This window comes from Lepeophtheirus salmonis, chromosome 5, assembly GCF_016086655.4.
Source record: "Lepeophtheirus salmonis chromosome 5, UVic_Lsal_1.4, whole genome shotgun sequence".
NCBI classification, from domain to species: Eukaryota; Metazoa; Arthropoda; class Copepoda; order Siphonostomatoida; family Caligidae; genus Lepeophtheirus; species Lepeophtheirus salmonis.
The window spans coordinates 67,631,264-67,650,405 of record NC_052135.2 but is presented as its reverse complement, the minus strand read 5'-3'; the positions used below and the strand labels follow the sequence as shown (position 1 = coordinate 67,650,405).

Here is a 19,142-nt window from a genome sequence, read left to right as displayed (position 1 = left end):
TGTTTAATATACTTAAAAAAATACATACTTGCAAACTTGGGCTAAGCTATTTACGTGTACTTTTTTTATATAATTAGGGATCCATAAAGTTCAGAGATGCATCGGCTTATAAATGTAACCTATCTGAAGGCTCAGCAATTCAATTCAATACACCATTTGGACCAGGAATGATTATTTATTAATAAAAGGGGTCCTTGATCGTCAGAAAATCGGTGGTGTAAGAATTTAACCTGCCTTTGGGGCAAAGTAGTTCATCTGCATTGACTGTGGGCTAAGCATATCTTTGCTTATTAGAAAATATTCATGATGCCAAATACAGTAATTGCGTACAAAAATTAACCTAACTCAGGGCCAACAGTTTAACTACAAAGCTAGCAGGCCGGGGTGTATCATAGCATTTTATAAGGGGCCCTTGATGCTTTGAAACTTGGTGATGGTTGAGTTTAAAATGTATTAGGACCTAGCTTTTCACCTAAATAATCTCAGGGCGCGTGTATTTTTGGAAATAATTATTGATTAATGACGCTCTGGGACGTGGATTAAATTGAATTTTTTTTACAATAATTTTACAGGACACAATATTCTTAATATAAGGACAACTTTTTATAGTGCATCCTGTATACACGTTAGATGCTATATGCACACACCACCAATATTTCATTATAAGTATTATATATTTGTATCATGTAGCACTAAGTACAGTGCACCCGTTGACTTGTTGTCACATCTACATACATTCAGATAGACAGAAATATAAACATTGCTTTATTAGTATTGATACATAAAATTAGGATTCTTGTAAAAAAGTTCCTGGGTTTATTTTATAACTATTCTATTCTTTTTTTTTTTTTTTTTTTTAAAGGGAAAAGTTGCCATAGTTAACGATATATAAGTACAAAAACAAATCCCGAATTCAAAATTATGTGTCTTTTGCACTAATCAAACATTCAAAGAAATAAGATAAAATATGTATAAGTTTGTATTAAGAGCACTTTTGTCAAACTAATAAGAACTTTTCCCTAACTTAATATGCATATATATTACACATACATATGAAAGTAAAGTGTATATTTGTAAAAGTTTACTGTGTACTTTCTAAGATGAAATAAACCTATTAAAGTCTCCTCATTATTTTTCGTTATATACCATCATTTAGATTAATGAACTATGAAAGAAGTTGTTGAATGGTAATAAATATGTTAAACACCATTACTCTTCAAGGAAAATAATACAAGAGACAACTAATAATTTAACACTTCATTATTTCTCTTTAAATCCTAACGTGAGTACTTTGTGAAGGTGTTACACCATAATATTAATATTTTAGCTCTATAAAATATTATTTGCCATTAGTTGTAATTATATATCTAACAAAATGGTCTTCTATACTTTGTACTTTTGAATTTTTTAAGCTAAAACAGGTGTTGGAGAAATTAGTATAAAATTTTGTAGACAGTTGATAATAAATTATAAGGAAATTAAACATGTTCTATACAGAAAATATAAATAATTGAACTCACCTTCCGTCTCTTTTTTTAATATAGTTTGAATAATTATGAATATTTTAATTTTTTACTTATTTCAATATCTAGGGTAGATAAAAAACCGTTGGAAAGTGATGGAAAGTTAAAAAAACAGATAAAGTTAAAACCACAACTTTATAGTGTAATTTTTTATAAATAATAATATATTTATACCATAGAAACGTGTAAATCTGTGCCCTTTACCCATATAAATTATATGAAAATTATAGAAAATAATTAAAATTACTATATTTGTGTATAAGTACAATACCGTGTGTATAACCAAAGTATTCCTCATGTAAGCCTCATCCATTTTGTCCTTAGCTACAACAATTGAAGCCTTCAGGTCATCCACATTCCTGTGGGAGCTTAAATATGCATCTTTCTTCACAATGTTTATTATAATGCCATCCAATGGATTAAGATCTGGTGATGATGGGGGCAATACATGGATGAAGGCCTAAAATAAAATAAATTGGACTCCAGCCACACTTTGGACTTTATGCCTTAAAGTTGACCCAGTTTTACCTCTACCTTTAAATTAAAAGAAGCTAAGCAAAAAGTTGCCTTCCTTATTTTATTACGAATATGTTCTTATATAATTTTACATCTCATTTGGCCTCTCCAGGATCCTAAGAGATTTAAATTTGATATATATATATCAGATCTGATTTTGAGTGACTTATATTATTGTGTAATACGCTCTCCTGCAAATATTAATGTTAAGTTTTAAATGGGAGTGCTGCACATTAAAACTTTTTTTTCCTACTCTAACTTTATTAATTCTACAGAGATTACATACACAATATATATATATATAAAATATTTTAGTTCATAATTAGGTCTCTAGAGAAAAAAAAGTTAGCCACATGAAATTTGAGTCATATAAGTATTAATAAAATTACTTTACAAAAATATATCCATACTTTTTTGAAATCATTCGGAAAGAGGACTTCAAATGCACGGTATTTAAATTGAATAGAAACAAAATTTTGAAATTATTAACGCAACTAAAAACTATAGGAAAAATAAAAGAAAAAAAAAAAAAAAACTAAATATGTGAAATTTATTCATTTTGTAACATTCTTAAATTGTGAACCACTCGACACAGGAACTTTAAACTTTTTTCTGAACAAAAGGGAAAATATCTTATTAGATCTCCAACATAAACTCCATGAACTCTTGATACATATGTCATTGCAAACTGAAAAAGGTTCCATCTTTCCTCCCAGAGTAGTCATGTGCCATCCTGTATGAAGGCCAAAAAAATCAAATCCCAAGATAATATCGGTACATAATTCTAAGAATTTAATGTTTTTATCTGACAATGTTGTGTAATTTGTCCTAAGCATAGTTCCAAGAAGACTTATACACTCTTGGAATCCTAATGGAGAGAGGAGAATATTAGGCAAGGGCTGAGAACAGAATAGCTCTGATTTTTTTGGCTTTGAAAGGCTCCCCTACTGCCAATCATGAAATGCATGAAATCATGCATTTACAGCTTGATGAAGCAAACTCAAAAGCTTTTGTTTTTGTTGGAGCACTTTGGATTTTGAAGGAGTGACCAAAAAAAAATTAAAGGCTATAAAATTTCCTGTAATTCCAGCTATGTTTAATATGATAAAATCTTTCAAAATCTGGAGTGCCGGGCTACTTACAAACGCATACATTACTGTGTTGATCATTTTGTCACAGTCTTTACAGTATCCCTGATTTTAGAAATGGAACTATTGATCCTCTTCTTCCATGTTTTAGGTAAATCCAAGCGATTTCAATATCAATCAAAGATTTTATCCACCTGTTCTTTGAAGTTGGATGGGAATTTTTTTTTGTCAACTAGATATATAAAAAAAATTAAATCTCATAAATAATCCTCTGGACAGCTCCCTAGAATCAGAAAATTTATAAATTAAAAAAAAAAAAAAATACTTCCTAGCCATAACAAATTCTAAGCAGGATTGAACGCAATGGATGCACAGCGCTCAGACTCTGAGTTTTTTGAAAGTTCAGTTAAAATCTTTTGATAATTTTTTTGAATTTTGGATTTTTTTAATGGAATTGACGTTGCTTCAATCAAAAAGCTTATTGAGCTAGCAATTTTCTTTGTCAATGACCTTTTTGGACGTTGCCTTATGAACAATTTGGTAATTAAATAGCTCAATTCTTTTTTGGACATTTTTTTTTCTATTTGTAAATTAAAGAATTAATAAAAACGCTTAGATCTGTCCATTTTTTATACCAGACTCCTTTACTTTCCACTTAATTCCTAAAATATTGAAACTTTTATATTTGATAGAGCAATCAGCTTCTCTAACTCCTTCAAAGGGATCCTATTTACCCAGGAGAGAAATAACTGTGTTCTTGTTGTTAATCTTCAAACTAAACCTTCTTTCATAATTCTTGAAGTAGTTCATTAAAACTTCAATCCTTCTCGTTAATTCCTTTTCTGACAGTGCTTCCAATATCAAAGTGATATTCTCAGCATACATGTGATTATATGTTTTGACGTTCCACAATCAACTTTAAAACCCCCAAACTTGTTTTTCATCGTATCCCCAAGATGTTTAATCCCAGCAGCGAAACGTAATGGAGCTAAGGACACCCCTGCCGATAACTTTTTTTATAAACTATTGGATCACTTTCCAAGATACCTAAAGGTATAGTCGACGTACCATTGAATCGAAAAGCTCTAGTTAGGGTATAAAATCTTCTAGGAAAAAGATTGTTTATTGCTCTCAAAATAATAAAATGGTATCAAAGCCTTTACAAAAGGCAATTTCAATTATTGCATAGAAGCTCCCCTTAATTTGCACACTCTATATTCCAATTTGAATATTTCTAGATATTTCAAAAATCCTCATCCCCTTCAAGAATCATTTATTTTCCAGACCAAGCTTATAATTTAAAATTGGCTCTATTTTAGCTGCAAGAATACCAGAACGGCTTCTATATCTTTCATTATAAACATACATTGCAAACCTTTCTTGGAAATCAAGGCTATCCTGCCATTCCCCGATATATTTTCATGGACTTTCCTTACTCAACCAACGCACCGGAAGAAAATTTTCCCGTAAACACCATCAGTCCCCGAAACGTCCCATCTTTAAAGTTATTTTTGATTTAAGTAATTATAACATTGAATTCCTCTCACTGAAAATATAGAAAGAGTAAATGAAAATATAGATCACTCAATTCAAGAAATAAGAAAGCCTTTCAAGAGAATTAAATGATGGACCATGGTAGTTATTCCAAGAATGAACTATATTCTGAGATGCACAGACTATCAAGGAAAGACATAGTTAGAAAGGGAGGGAGCTTATTCGTTTACCTAAAATTGTAGGATCGAAAAGACTATTCACTCCAAAGCGTCCATACAGACTTGGTATGCTCGATATTGGGACACAATGGAGCATGTTATTGCTATCAGGGCAAAATACCTTCCGAGGCAAAGAATAATGCACATGCATGAAAAATAATTTAAAAGTTCGCCATGGAGAGAGATTCAAAGCATACCCAAAGATACGAGAAAGATGTATTGGCTCGATGTAGGAAGGGCAGCTTTGCTAGAGTGAGCTTCTCCAAATAAAAATACCTGCAAATGTGAAGACATCTCTTAGTTTGAGATCGATGGACGATGTGTTAAAAATTGAGACTTCTCACCCCTTGATAATTATGCTTAAAAATCAACATGGAGAATACACACTCAACCCAATTACAAGGACGGTGAGTCCATATAAGACCCTAAATAGAAATATGAGGATCAACTTGGCGAAGGACATTTCAGAAATGAGTTTGCTAGGGCAATGGCGAAGACAGAAAATATAGATAAATATCTCAAGAACATTTGGGACCTGATCCTCAATCCTAAGGAAATGTACCTGTAATCTCGGATATCGTTGGGGGTCTTCTTTACAGGGAGACATTTTAATGACGCTCTGGCACACTGTGTGTGCAAGCAAGTTAAGACAATTTCTCATATATTCCAGGACTGTGGAACACTTTGGGACATCATAAAGAGTGTGAGGAAGGGTGTAGGGGAGAAAATAAGAAGAAACCCTGATCCAGATGAGCTTCTATACGGCTTCAAAAGAACCAACGAAGGACTAAGTTTGGTGTCAAAGGTTATATGCAAGCTCCATACTCTTATCTCTGTGGCGTGTTTCAAAGGTGTCTGCCCTTCACCAAAAATTGCCGTGATGGCTCTCGGGGAGTTTTAATTAGCACTAATAAAGCCGGACTTTTAATTCCTTTTACTGCAACGGGAATGGTGGGGCTGATACTTGGTTTTATGTAGTGTATTACTTTATTTGTTTGGATTTTTTTATACTATATAATGATGTGTTAGTAATTATCTTCACTACAAACAAGTAGCTTTCTTCTTTTTTTCCTCTTCTATCCACCTTAGCTACCTGTAGTTAGTTGGTTGACTACTAATTACGTACGTAAGCATATACTTGGATTCTTAGTTGTATTTAGCGAGTAAGAACAAGCAAAGAATTTCAGACAATTATGCCTTACTTTAACATGATTCATCATAATAATTAAATATTTGGCTTGTTAGCCTTAGATTGTCAAAATTATATCTTTTAAAGCATTCAAAAATAAATGTATGAAATGATAAAAAAACTATCAAACGATAGTTTGCCGATTTCAAAGGTTGTCGTACGGACACTGATGATGTTGAACACCCTGGTCGGCCAAATGCAGCAGTTATTCAGGAAAAAATAGAAAAAACCATGAAAATGATCATGGGCAATCGCAAAAGGAAGTTGCAAGAGATAGCTGACACTCTGAAGTTATCAAAAGGTAGTGTTTACACCAACATACATGAACATGTTTTTTGGGTATGAAAAAGCTGTTTTCCAAACGCACGCGTTTGCTCACACCTGACCAAAAGCAACAACGAGCAGAGGATTCACAGAGCTGTTTGGAAATGTTTGCACGGAATAAGAAGGAGTTTTTGCATCGTTACATCACAATTGATGAAACATGGATTCACCACTTCACTCCCGAAATAAAACCGGTAATCTGCTGAATGGTGTGCAGACGGAGAAATAAATTCAAAGACTCAAAAATGGGCTGGGAAGGTACCTCTGTATTTTGGGATTCGGGTGAAATTTCATTCATTGAATACTATCTCTTTTCCAAGGCAATAAACTTTCCTCCAATAACGTTTCTACCCATTCCTTGTTTCACTGCCCTCGAATATATTATACGAGGAGATGAGACAGAAGAATTCTTTGATGACTCCTCTTCTCGTGGTCTAATAGGATGAGCCCAAGGTTCAAATAAATTTCTCACTTGATAAAAAATACAACAATGCAAAAAACCCAATGTAACAGCTCTTAATTGACTCAGAAATATTTTTTCCCTCACATTGAAGAAAAATACAACCTCTCTTCAAAATAAATTTATATAACCATTCTTATTTTTACCCCTTGTAAATCAAAATTTAAACCTCTACTTGCTTCCCTTACTGATCAGTATGCAGTTGAAGATAGTCCCGATTTTCCTGAATCACCCTTTATTTAATCCATGTACCAGTTTGAACTAAGATAGGGGCAATCAGAAAAATGACAAAATTTCCTTGCACTTATCGATACAGATTTTTTATTATGTTCTTATATTCAAAACCAAACAGTGACACAAATAAAATTTTGTTCAAGTCCTTGTTTATATTATTTTTTAGTTTCTACTATTGAAAAGTGACACTCAAACATGTTATTATTTTCATTTGAAATGAAATGTTTTTTTAATATTAAAATGTGCTTACAAAACAGAAACCGAAGATTAACGTGTCAATGTTTAATAGAAGTGCATCTTATCTTGTATAACGTTTCATTATATTAGATAAGGAAATAAACAGAAATCCCACTCTATATTTAGCAATACTATAGAGATAAATTAGATGTCACTTCTCAATTCTACTGCGAGTCCAACAAGGATTTACAATTATAAGTAACTCTCAAACAAATACTCAGTAACACTATGTATCTCTACATTGTAGATAAAATGTAGAACGTCAAATAAAAATAAAATGTAAATGATTTAATTAAATGTCATAAAGGAAGTACTAACAATGAAGAACTTAGGTACATAAGTTTTTAATGTATCGTTATAATTCCATTCATTTTTCTTATTTACTATGTATGCACCAATGATGCATTAAGTAGATATTAAAAATATCAAATAGAATAAACGTGACATAAAATACTAATTTTTACTCGGAAGTTCTTAATTATTTTAATCGGGGTTTATACACCATGTTGCTCTTTTATGATATTATTTTTATATGGCTTCTAAGAATATGCTTGCGTTGATTTTTAGCCCATAGGTCGGGTTGTGTATTTCAGAATTATATAACTTCCTGCTGCACAAAAAAAGTGCTCGTTACAGAATTACTGTTATATATATGTGTAGCGAGTTGGATCGGCTTACAGAATTTAAAAAATGCAGGTTCTGCCGATATTTTTTTCTTTTAAAGACTAAACTTATCATTAACTAATCGGCTTTCCCCCCTCTCTAGCAAATTTTATTCCATGAAGGAGAAAATGTTGTAATAAAAAGTGGAATCAATAGAAAAAGTGAGTAAATTAAAAACAAACAAAACATCATACCAAAGCATTGAATTTTGAACTGCTACATCTTCAAATGGAGAAAGGAAATAAACTTGATTCAGATCGTTCTCCAGGAAGGGAAATAAAAAAGTTGGAAATGTTTAAAAAAGGCTTAATTTGTTTATTAAAGATGTATGTACAATAATTTTCCTAATTCGCCATAATCTAAAGCAAACTTCAATTTGTTCGTTTGTATTGTCCTTTGATACTTTTCCAAAATTAAGATAGTGCACTCTATTACAATTTAAACTGAAGTTTCAGAATTTTGACTGAACAATTATGATGTAATTAATAAGAAACCCGATGATAAAACAAATTATAGCTTGGGAATTAACATAACAACTTCTTTCAATAGGGGTTTATTTCATTTGAATAGGTACTCTTATTCGGATGGGAAGTCAATGCCCTGGCACTTCCAAATTGATCATTTAGCGGCTGATTTTGATAAGGTGAAGGAACTATGGGACAGGTTTTGAAACAAATTTTGTGCTATCAGAGTCTTGGTCAAGTTGAATGAAAAAATATCTTACTAGTATAGCAGATGGTACGAAGTTCACGACACAATTTCGTATATCCTGCAGATTTATTTATTTTCATTATCTTTGTAAAGATTGTGGCAAACTATTTAACACGGTGATCCATACGTTTAGCTATAGTTAGGCTCTACTGATTCTACGAAAGTTTATTCTTCTCAATTGGAGTTACCGAGAAATCTGTTTATTTAATTCTACCGTTTGGATTATCGAGTAGAAAAGTTTATGCTCCAGAAAAAACCAGTGCAATAGATTTTGAATTGTAAGGCTCTTATCGCAGATAAACTGGGACAGTTGAAACCTATAAAGTAGGGGAATTAAGAGGGATTCTCAATGTAGCATAAATTGCTTAAGCGTTTAAAGTTGAGTATTTAACCGACCATTTTCGACTCTCCTGGTTATTTTTTTCTTCATAAAATGTAAAGGTTTTGCCCAAGAAGAACTAAATAGTCGAATAATTTCAGCTTCAAGAAAATAATTTAATGTTTCCTTGTCAATTCTTGTTTTTAGAATAACGCCAACGAAACTTGAATACATATAAAGGAGAACTTCATTTGATGATATTAGTCCGGATGAATTCGATATGGGCGTTATTAGGACGAGATACTGTTAAATACGCCATTCATTGATAACAGATTATGTGCAGTTAAGTTGCCAGTTTTTGAATTGGACAAATTTCCATTTTTGCAGTGGATTACAAATTTTTAATGATAAAGAAAATCAATTCCTTCAACAGGATTAGTTACATCAGCTATTGCAAAAGTCCATGGATAATTCTTGCATAATGTTTAGACTCCAATTACCAAAGTTAACTCTCCCAACAATTATATAGTTTGTCCATTAACTGCAACACGCTTTATAGGTGACGGATTGAGATAATTAATTAAAAATTTTGAAATCAATTATTGTGATATTGTAATTCTTGTATCGATTTAAATGTCCCCCTTTACGCCATATTTCAAAAAGAAATAACTATGTCCATAAAAATTAAAGGTAATAATAATTGATAAAACACATTGCATCATTCAAAATATAATATATTTGTCAAGTTATCTTATGTTCAGTTCCGACTAAATGTATCAACTCATACATAAATCAATAATAAAAGTGTCAAATAGAGAAACTAATTCGTTTATTCAATTGTTTATTATTATAACTAAAAATAAAGAATAAACCTTAATACAATTTCAAAAGATTTGCCATAAAAAAAGTTTGTTTTTGATTGATTTTTTCTATTTAACTTTTGAATTTCTTATATATTATTAAATAAATATGTAATGTGAGGTTGCTTGTAAGATTAATATAATTGTCAGACTAATTTATCAGCAATCAATATTGTAAAGGCAAGAAAATTAATTCCAATTTAAACATGTTTTATATCCTAAGTAGTTTGTACAGTTGTATCCTCAAAACTTTTAAAGTGCGTGTATTTTCATATCTTTACTTATATAATGTTGCTACAAATGATGCATATTAATATTCACACTCTTTTTTTCCCCTTTTTTCTATGGGAATTCATCTTAATTATTAGATCTACAGTTTTTTTTGGCTTTTTCAAATAGTCTAGAAGTTGAAGATGTCAACTATTTATTGTTTTGACTGTATCTGAGTGAGGATTTTTGTGCAATAAAAATGTTAATATTGGACATTGGTTGATAAAAGTAAACCTGAAAAATATTAAAAGGAGCATATTGGTCCTAAAATTTGTTAAATCTTATAACTGAATTATGTTAGTTGAAAATCTTTTACCACTTAATTTAATGGGTATATAAATTTCCTATAATAAAAAAAAGATCACAAATTGCAATAATAGGCTATTGATTTATCGAGTATAAAGGTGGAAATCACGTACTCATATGAAAGAAACCACAAAGGTTTTTTTCTTAAAATAACATATTTTCTAATTAATGATGTGGAAAATGTTTACATCAGGGTCATTTATTGTTTACTTAAAGTAACAAAAAAGTGTTCCTTTATGAAGACTTTAACAATGGTGATCTTTTTTTAAATCAAAAGATACCTATATAGCCAAATATTATAAAAAAATCATTGACCATTTAGGAGGAGCTAATTTGATAAAAAATAACCTCTGAAGCCATTTCAGGCAAAGGGAAAAGACGGGTTTAACGATAGACATAGTTTTTTTTCTATTTATTAGTAATATTTTAATATTGGACACAGCTTGTATATATCAAATAATAATTAGTAAAATTTTAGAATGAAATAAAACAATCAATACATGTAGCACAAATTTAATAGATCAGTTTCTAATTAGAATTAAGCTAAACTTTACTGGCTTAAATTTTCAGTATGATCTTAAAAAGTGCTGATAATGCAATATTAGCCTGTTATTTTATCAATCACATGAAACCTCAGCAAAAGTAAAGAGTACCAAATTTGTTTTGAATATAAAAATAAATTTTTACAAGAAATCAAATTATAATTTTTAACTATGCCTAGTTCATAATTATATCGTGATGATATCACAAACAAATGTTTTTAATAGTAATTTTAAACAGAAGAATATATTTTTATCTATGTATTAAGCTCATGCAAGTAGATGATGCCTTTTTGTACGTGGCTTAATTACTCTGTACAGCTAGGTTGGCTTAGTCTCTACAATGAAAAAATACACATGGCAACATATGTCTGCTATTCTTTGAATCTATTCATAGATTATAATTATGTAGTTTTTTCATAGATTGAATTGAAATGCGATTGTCAAATGGTGTAATTGTCCTTTTAAACAGGTATTGTTGCAAAAGTTACAAATATATCAAATTAGGGTTCTAATTAAAAAAATATAGACAAAATTATTTTTTTCCATGAATAAATAACTAAACTTCTTATGATATTTAATTCTTAAATTTCAAATTTATTAGATTGGTTAAGTTACAAAAAAAGTTTCATTTTTAAATCACTAATCTAAATCTTATGTTATTTTATATTTATGTTACACACACGCACGAATATTGTCGTGCTTTGCCGTCAATTTTTTTTCTTATTCTTCTTTCATTTTTTTCTATATTTTCAAATTTATTTTTCGTACGTTATATTATTTTAATTATAATTTAAATTTTTTATTACCGGCTGTATTTTATATGTTTATGTTACATAAAATAATAATAAATAAAAAAAACAATAAAAAACTCTGCTCTAATTATAAAATTTGCACGATAATAGAAAAAAACAATAGAAGGAAAGTTCTAGCAATTGTTCCATTTAATTGAACTGAGTGAGTTTTAAATTTTAATTAAATTATATCAACGAATAGCAAATAGTTAATAATTCAAATAACATCAATTTCAAGAAAAGTATGGAAAAGCTAACGGCATTATTTCAAAAATGACGATCCTAAAAAAACAAATACATTTTATCTCTTAAAAACAGTGTTTATCTATCATTGTAGGGAACACAAAAATGAATACTTTTTAACAATAAACTGCACTATATTATTAAGTTGTGATTCTAATTTTATGGTTGTAGCTTGTCTGACAAATTCAACTGTTTCTAGTCTCCAATAGCTATTTTATTTTTAATTATATTTAAGAGTGCAAAATGGGGAACTATTAATGTTAAGTAAATGTTACAAATTCAAAAAAGTTGAATTATGAGTCTATGTTAACTCTGTTTGATACAATTAAATTCTTTTTATGTTAGGAGGGAGTTTTATCCCAGTTATCTTAAGAAGAGTACATTATAACTACATACATATATCGGTACATAGGTAAGTATAGGTTAATATTTTGTAAATTATACCTTATATTAAGGGTAATGGGGTTACGATCAAATTAAATTAAATTATTATTTTTCGAATACAAGAGCATATTCAAAGCAATCAAGAAAAAACCCTTTTTAATTTCCGGCCTATGAAAAACTCGAACCTGAAAGTTACATTTTTTTATAAATGGTCATTTAATCAAATTGTACTGCAGTTTCCTGTTGCTTTTTTCGAAATTTTTATCATGTAACTTTCTATGATGGATTTTATATATTCAATGAATTAAGATATGGATAATAAATACTACAGTGTCCATCCCACCTGTAGGGCTTTGGGGGTATGACCCCTCACTTCTTTGCAATTTATTTAGAAAGGAAAATATTTTTTAGAAATAGCTAAAAATAAATCATAGATTCTTTTTTGGCTTAGACGTAGTCTCCTAAATATATATATAAATATATTTCGGTTCCGGACGACTACCATGAGCCAAAACTACATATAACAGACAAAAAAGGTTAAAATATTTTACTCCTGATTTGAACTATAAATCAGAAATTCAATTCATATTAATGTGAACAGAATTTAGTGCGAGGGTTTATCCTTGTGACGTGATTATGTACCTTCATTTTTTACACAAAATATAGGTGCGACCCAAAAGTTTTGGATACCAACTCAATTGAGAGATTCCATTTTCTCTAAATTCATCTATTAGATGTTTAACACTAGAACGACGGATAGTAACGGCCCCCTTCAACGACGGTGGATATCAAAAATGATACCCATTTATTATTTTAATACTTGTAACTGTTAGTGGTTGATAAAATTAAAAATAATGTGTTAATTTTGATTTTCTCCGAAGATTTATTATTTATTTAAAAAAATAAACATAACTTTTATAATAACACATATAAAGAAATTAGCAGTTTTTACAAGTTACAACTGTTTTTTCAGTACCAATACAAGATTTGCATACGAATCTCTTACATTTACAACAGGTTTTGTTTGCTAAGCGCCGTGATTTTCTTGTACAATTGACTGTACACCAGCTTCTATTTTTTGTTGAACAGTTTGGTTGTGATTGAAATAATTGATTATTTTCTTCTATATCATCCTTTGATTCATCATCTTCACCAATAAGTTCGGTAATCAAATTATTCAAAAACTGGCGACAAGTTATTTTCTTACCAGTCACTTCTCCGTACAAGATAACAGCATTTATACCAGCAAAATCCAAAATATTATAATAAACTTGTAAATACCATCGGCGAGAGGACATTTTGGTGGAATAAAGTCTTGCCATTTGATGTAGAATATCAACTCCATACTTAGTTTCATTAAAATACTGGATTGATTCTGGTAACCTTTTTCGTACATCTAAAACTTTAACACTTGTGAACAGAGCTCAAAAAAAACATTTTTTTTTTTTCCCTTGATAAGAAGTCAATGTTTTGCCACTATTTACAAAGATTAAGCTTTGTAAATAGTGTTTGTTCGGTAGCTTTTAGTTCAGGAGGTATTTCCTTGCGAGCACAATTCTTAGTTCCTAAAATAGTCGTCCTATTTTTCTGAAGTTCTTTTACAAGAGACAATGACGTTTATCTGAAATTATCTGTTGCAACATTCCTCCCTTTTTCCAAATATGGTTCCATTACGACATATTCTGATAAATATTTATTTGCTAGTCTTTGAGAATCTTTTCCCCAGTAAAGAAATCCATTTACCAAGTATTTGGACGATGCATCAACTGCTAACCAAAAATTTTTAACAAATTTATCAGGCTTTTTAGCCATATATTGGGTAAATGAATATCTAGGTTTTGTTGGGAATAGTTGTTCATCAATGGTAATATTTTCACCTGGCCTGTATGATGACTTACAATTTTCGACAAATCGATCCCATACCATTGAAATCAAGGCGAACTTGTCGTTTTGAAGTCTTTGTGATCTTGTGGAACGAATATCAAAGCGGATATATCTCAATAATTCCTTATATCTGTCGCGAGGGATAGTATTCCTAAAGAGATTGATCCCCAATTTTCTTGGCCAAATGATTTCTGTTGGCTGCCCTTTGGCTAAGATTCCTCTCGCATTCATTATTCCAATCAGTTGGAGTATTTCTCGTTTGCTGGTTGTCCATACATCATTCTTAAGTTTTGAACGAACCTCAACCATTGTACATTTTATAATGTGAGCAATAATATAATTATCGATCAAGAGTTCAAAAGCTGATAATGTTTTATCTCTAATGATGTTGCGTTTTGCAAATGATGATGGACCTGAGACTTCCTTCAAAATATTTTCTTGGCTAAAATGGGCTGAAATTTCTCCATTTCCTATTTGTTTGTGCCAGATTGTGTTATCCTTGCCAACATACAAACATACATTGCTGCCAAGATACGTAGTCACTAGAAAAGTTGGGATAAAATCGAATTTGTTCCTTGTAATAAATTAACCCCCCTCCTCACCTATATACTCGTATATGTAAATAATACCCTGGTGAAATATTATGTCCTCGTGACATTTAATGTGACGAATTTTCAAGAAAGAAAGAAAAAAAAATCTTAAGCAATATTTCATTCTACAAATTATTTAATGTTCTACACATTGCGAACTTTATTTCATTAGACTACCTTTCCTACAAAAAGAAACAAAAAAAAAGTCATAAAATAATTTGGTAGTTAGAAATTTGTAAGAATGATTTATATGGCTTTTTATTTTTTAAGTACTCTCAGAATATCATTATCATATTATTTCTCCAGAATTTGTAAAATGAATTACTTATGTCCAAAATGTTTCGTAATCCTACATAGTAATATTTTATTAAAAGCAATGTTGTACATTTTTATTTGTATATGATAACCGAAATTTCTTAATAAACAAAATTAATGACCAATATATATATATACGACGAGGCATCAGCGAGCAAATGTATTCTTGTCCTTTTGGAAACAAACCATAAGTATATACAAAATGCACAAAAAATAATAAATTATCAAAAAGCATGGTGTATCAAGTGAGACGAGGGAATGGACTGCTGACAACAAAATTTGCCGGGTCGTGCGAAATGGATGTACCACTACTATAGATTATATTTTCAAGGTAAAGTGATTGTAATTCGTAAATTTTCGCTGTTTCATACGACAGATGATTTTTTAAGCTTTCGAATGAGCTATTGCAATTGCCTCTATCATTTCTGTAAAAAATGGAAGCTTTAATTTGCCCCTGCCACGGCTCACCTGATATTGTCAAGATTGTTGGGATCGAGAGGCACACCGTCTACAAGGTCAGAAAGCTCATGAAAGACGGGGAAACCCTTAAAATCGAGCCCAGTAGTGGAAAGCGGGCCAAATTTAACCCAGATGCAGCCAAGAAGTTGCTTGAGGCCAAGCCAAATTTGTCAAAAAGAAGTCAGTGGCTCTCTCCACCGTGCCTAGGGCGATCAAGGCCGCCGAGGGGAAGTAAAAGAAGTACGTGGAAAGACCATTAATAACTCGACAGCAACAAGATGTCCGATTGGAGCGGGCCAACACCTCCTAAATGACCGTACGATCTTCTTCTCGAATGAAAAACCATTCACTGTCGACCCCGTCTTCAACAGAAGAGCAATCGGGTTGTTTGCTTTGAAAACACTTCTGAAGACCTCAGCCACGTGTTGAAGACGGGTTTGTGGGTGCCCCAACCTGCTAGAAGACGTAGGACACCTTACCCGAGTACTTTGAGATCACCAAGAAGTCGGGCAAGGCGTCATACGTCTTCCGGAAGGATGAACCACTTACCCTTACAACCAATGTTGTGCAAGCCTAGGTGATAGGCAACATGGAGTTTTGGCCCAAGAACTTCTGGCCTCCCTCAGAGCCCCGATCTGAACCCGTTCGATTACTTTATCTTGTGGCAAGTCTAGTGTAAGGCCTGTAGATAACGCCACAGCAATGTCATCGACCTGAAGTCTACCATGGAGGAATGGAAGCTCATGAGAAGGTACTATATTGCCAGAGTGTGCTCCATCTTCCGTGGCCGCTCGAAGGCAGATATTGAGAGCAATTAAGATCAAATTCATAGATACTATCTGTCATTGTGTGCTTAATAAATATATTTAAGTAATCTATCACGTCTGACTTAATTGAGACTTAGGAAGAGCAATAGTTTGTTCATGTTGATTAGAGGTACATCTATTTCGTCGTACCCGTCGTGAGGTACTTTTTTATGAGCGAGGAAACACCTTGTCTAATGCTTGCTGGTATTTGAAAAGCTATGCTAGTACTTATATATGTTGTTTTTTTGTCCATTATTTTAATAAACAGTTATACAATTTTCAACTTTTTACGACAAATTTTACAAATGAATCAAAAATAATTTGAAAAATTAAAAAATCTAGTATTCTTATAGTTACTTAACTATGCAACAGCATTTTTGCTCGGCGGTTGAGACTTACATTTATATTGTCCCCTTTATGGTATAGAACTCGAAAACAACTATTTTAACCTTCAACCTAGATAGGTTTTACCTTCAAACTCTTTTTTTAACCATGTTTTTTTTCAGTATAATTTCGTGTCACCACTAATTTCGACGTGAAAGAATAATAGGAGAAAGTGAGATAAGTTGATACACGTTTTGGTTTTTATGCCCTCAAAAAGCTCAGAGATTAGGCTAATATTTTGCAACTAGGTAGCCAAATGGGTTATCTAACAAATTGTACTTTTACATTTATATGATATCATAAGTATATAAACAGTTAAGAAAAATCGATATATTGATGATATGAATTTTTTCAAGAATATTCAAATTTATTACATAATTCGGTATACATCACACCCTGGTCAATAATTATACTGTCATGGTTTTATAAAGACGATTATAATTTTAATAATTTATAATATACAAATTGGTTGACAGTTCACCTTCCCCTACTGTTCGTGCGTGCAGAAGAGAATCATTTTAAAGGGGCAAGTTTATATATGTATAAACTTGCCCCTTGCAAAAGTATATCAACTTGGCCCAACCCTATGCTATTCAGTTCAAAAGTCATCAAGAAGTAAAGGAAAAAAATATGCTCGTGTTTGATTATTCTAATAATTCACAAATGTCTAATGAACAATTCCAACATGTGAAAATTAATCAGATATTTATTTAAGGCATAGATATCGACCAAAAACTGTAGTGACATCAAATTACATATTTGACAAATATTTAAATTTTTGAACCTTAAATCTTATCCATTTTACTTATTCTTCTTATAAAATTTCAGGAGAAGTTAAAATAGTGTCCCCAGTAATATATTAAAATTAAACAACTTTGAATTTTCTATAGTTCTCTCATATTGAGTGGTGTATCAACTTACCCAAGGGGATTGACTTGCTCCACCTTCCCTTATAAATGAAAGTGCTAATTTTTTCATCTTTAAGATCTTAGTACACAGTCATGGATCCAATATTTAATTTCTGAGTTGTATTTCTATCAATGACACCATGTCCCAGATTTGAAAGAAATCCATTGCCTTATGAAAATTTTTACCTAGTTAAATTACCCAATAATATAGAACTTGAAATCCAAATATTTACAAGTTATTTCATCTATAGATCAGTAGTTTCTAACTAGGTCCATTGAAATGACCAAGAACAATCAAGACAGCTCAAACGATCTAGTGCATTTAAATTCCGGTTATCCACATCATCCTTATTTTCCTTTTATAATGCTTAAATTGATTATAGATATTTTAAATACTAAAGAATGAACAATTATAATTGATAATTATCAATTATAACGGTCTATTCTTTAACTGTTTAACTGTATACAGTGCTGATTATAATCGTCATTTTTTGCTGAGGGACGATAGGGAATTTTTACCTGAAAGGCAACTTCAGGCAGTTGATTGTTTCCTTCCCCGACCTTCAACCGCATGAAGACATTTTAAATCGTCTTCTTTTAGACTCCAGTCTGCTCCCCAATGACCTTCTGGGACAATCCCGCGCAGAGGAGAGCTACAATCTCAATTATCTTCTTATGCTGTATGCTCATTGTGGCGACTAGGACATTATTTTTGTTATCAATCGACAGCTAATTCTGTTCTACAGCATTATACATTGGAACCTTGTGAAAAATAACTCTTAATCTCTCAAAATTTTCATAATAGAGATAAGTAAATAATAATGGTTGAACTGGTATGCATTAATATATTTTAATAAAAGCTTAAAAAAGTTAATTTTTAAACAACTTTCTAACTATTAAGGAGTAAATTTCATGTCCGTTCTTACTAAGAAAACAACTTAAAGATTTAAATAATAATTAAATTAACAATTAAAAAGGTTTGCTACAAACACTTAGTATAAGTAGTATAAATATAACAGTCATTCTATGGAAAGTTTACGCTTTCATATTTTTTCCACTAATTTGAATAAAATTTATTATTTCAAGTAACTTATTAAATTGGAAAACTAATAATTGAAACATTAGATTTATAACTCAATTCAGCTTTAAGTTTTTAGCTCTTTCTCTCGATAAATTTTATCAAAAATAGTATTGCATTTTGGATTGTAAAAAGAATATCGTGGTAGTTCTTGGGGCTTGGGGGAGAAAAGAATTTTACTTAGTTCATATAAATGCATTTATTTAAATAAAAAAAATCTTCAATCATTTAAAAAATAGTATAGTTGTGCAGATTAATTTTTTTTTTTTGTAAATTTTGTTTCTCAATATTGTCTAACGAAAAACTTTCAACCCATAAACTGTGCATATAACATAAGAACTTAAAC

The 19,142-nt window shown here is 30.9% G+C and overlaps 1 protein-coding gene across 1 annotated transcript; it reads right to left on the bottom strand.

Moving 5' to 3' along the window:
- Positions 1 to 13,989: 13,989 nt before the first annotated feature.
- On the bottom strand, positions 13,990 to 14,565 carry LOC139905289 (uncharacterized). The gene has a single exon (XM_071888121.1). The coding sequence runs from the start codon at positions 14,563 to 14,565 to the stop codon at positions 13,990 to 13,992; it is 576 nt and encodes a 191-aa protein (XP_071744222.1).
- Between the last annotated feature and the right edge of the window lie 4,577 nt (positions 14,566 to 19,142).

What these genes read in the sequence shown, in the direction of transcription:
- LOC139905289 (XM_071888121.1), bottom strand. Translation starts at nt 14,565, where the DNA reads ATGGTTGAGGTTCGTTCAAAACTTAAGAATGATGTATGGACAACCAGC.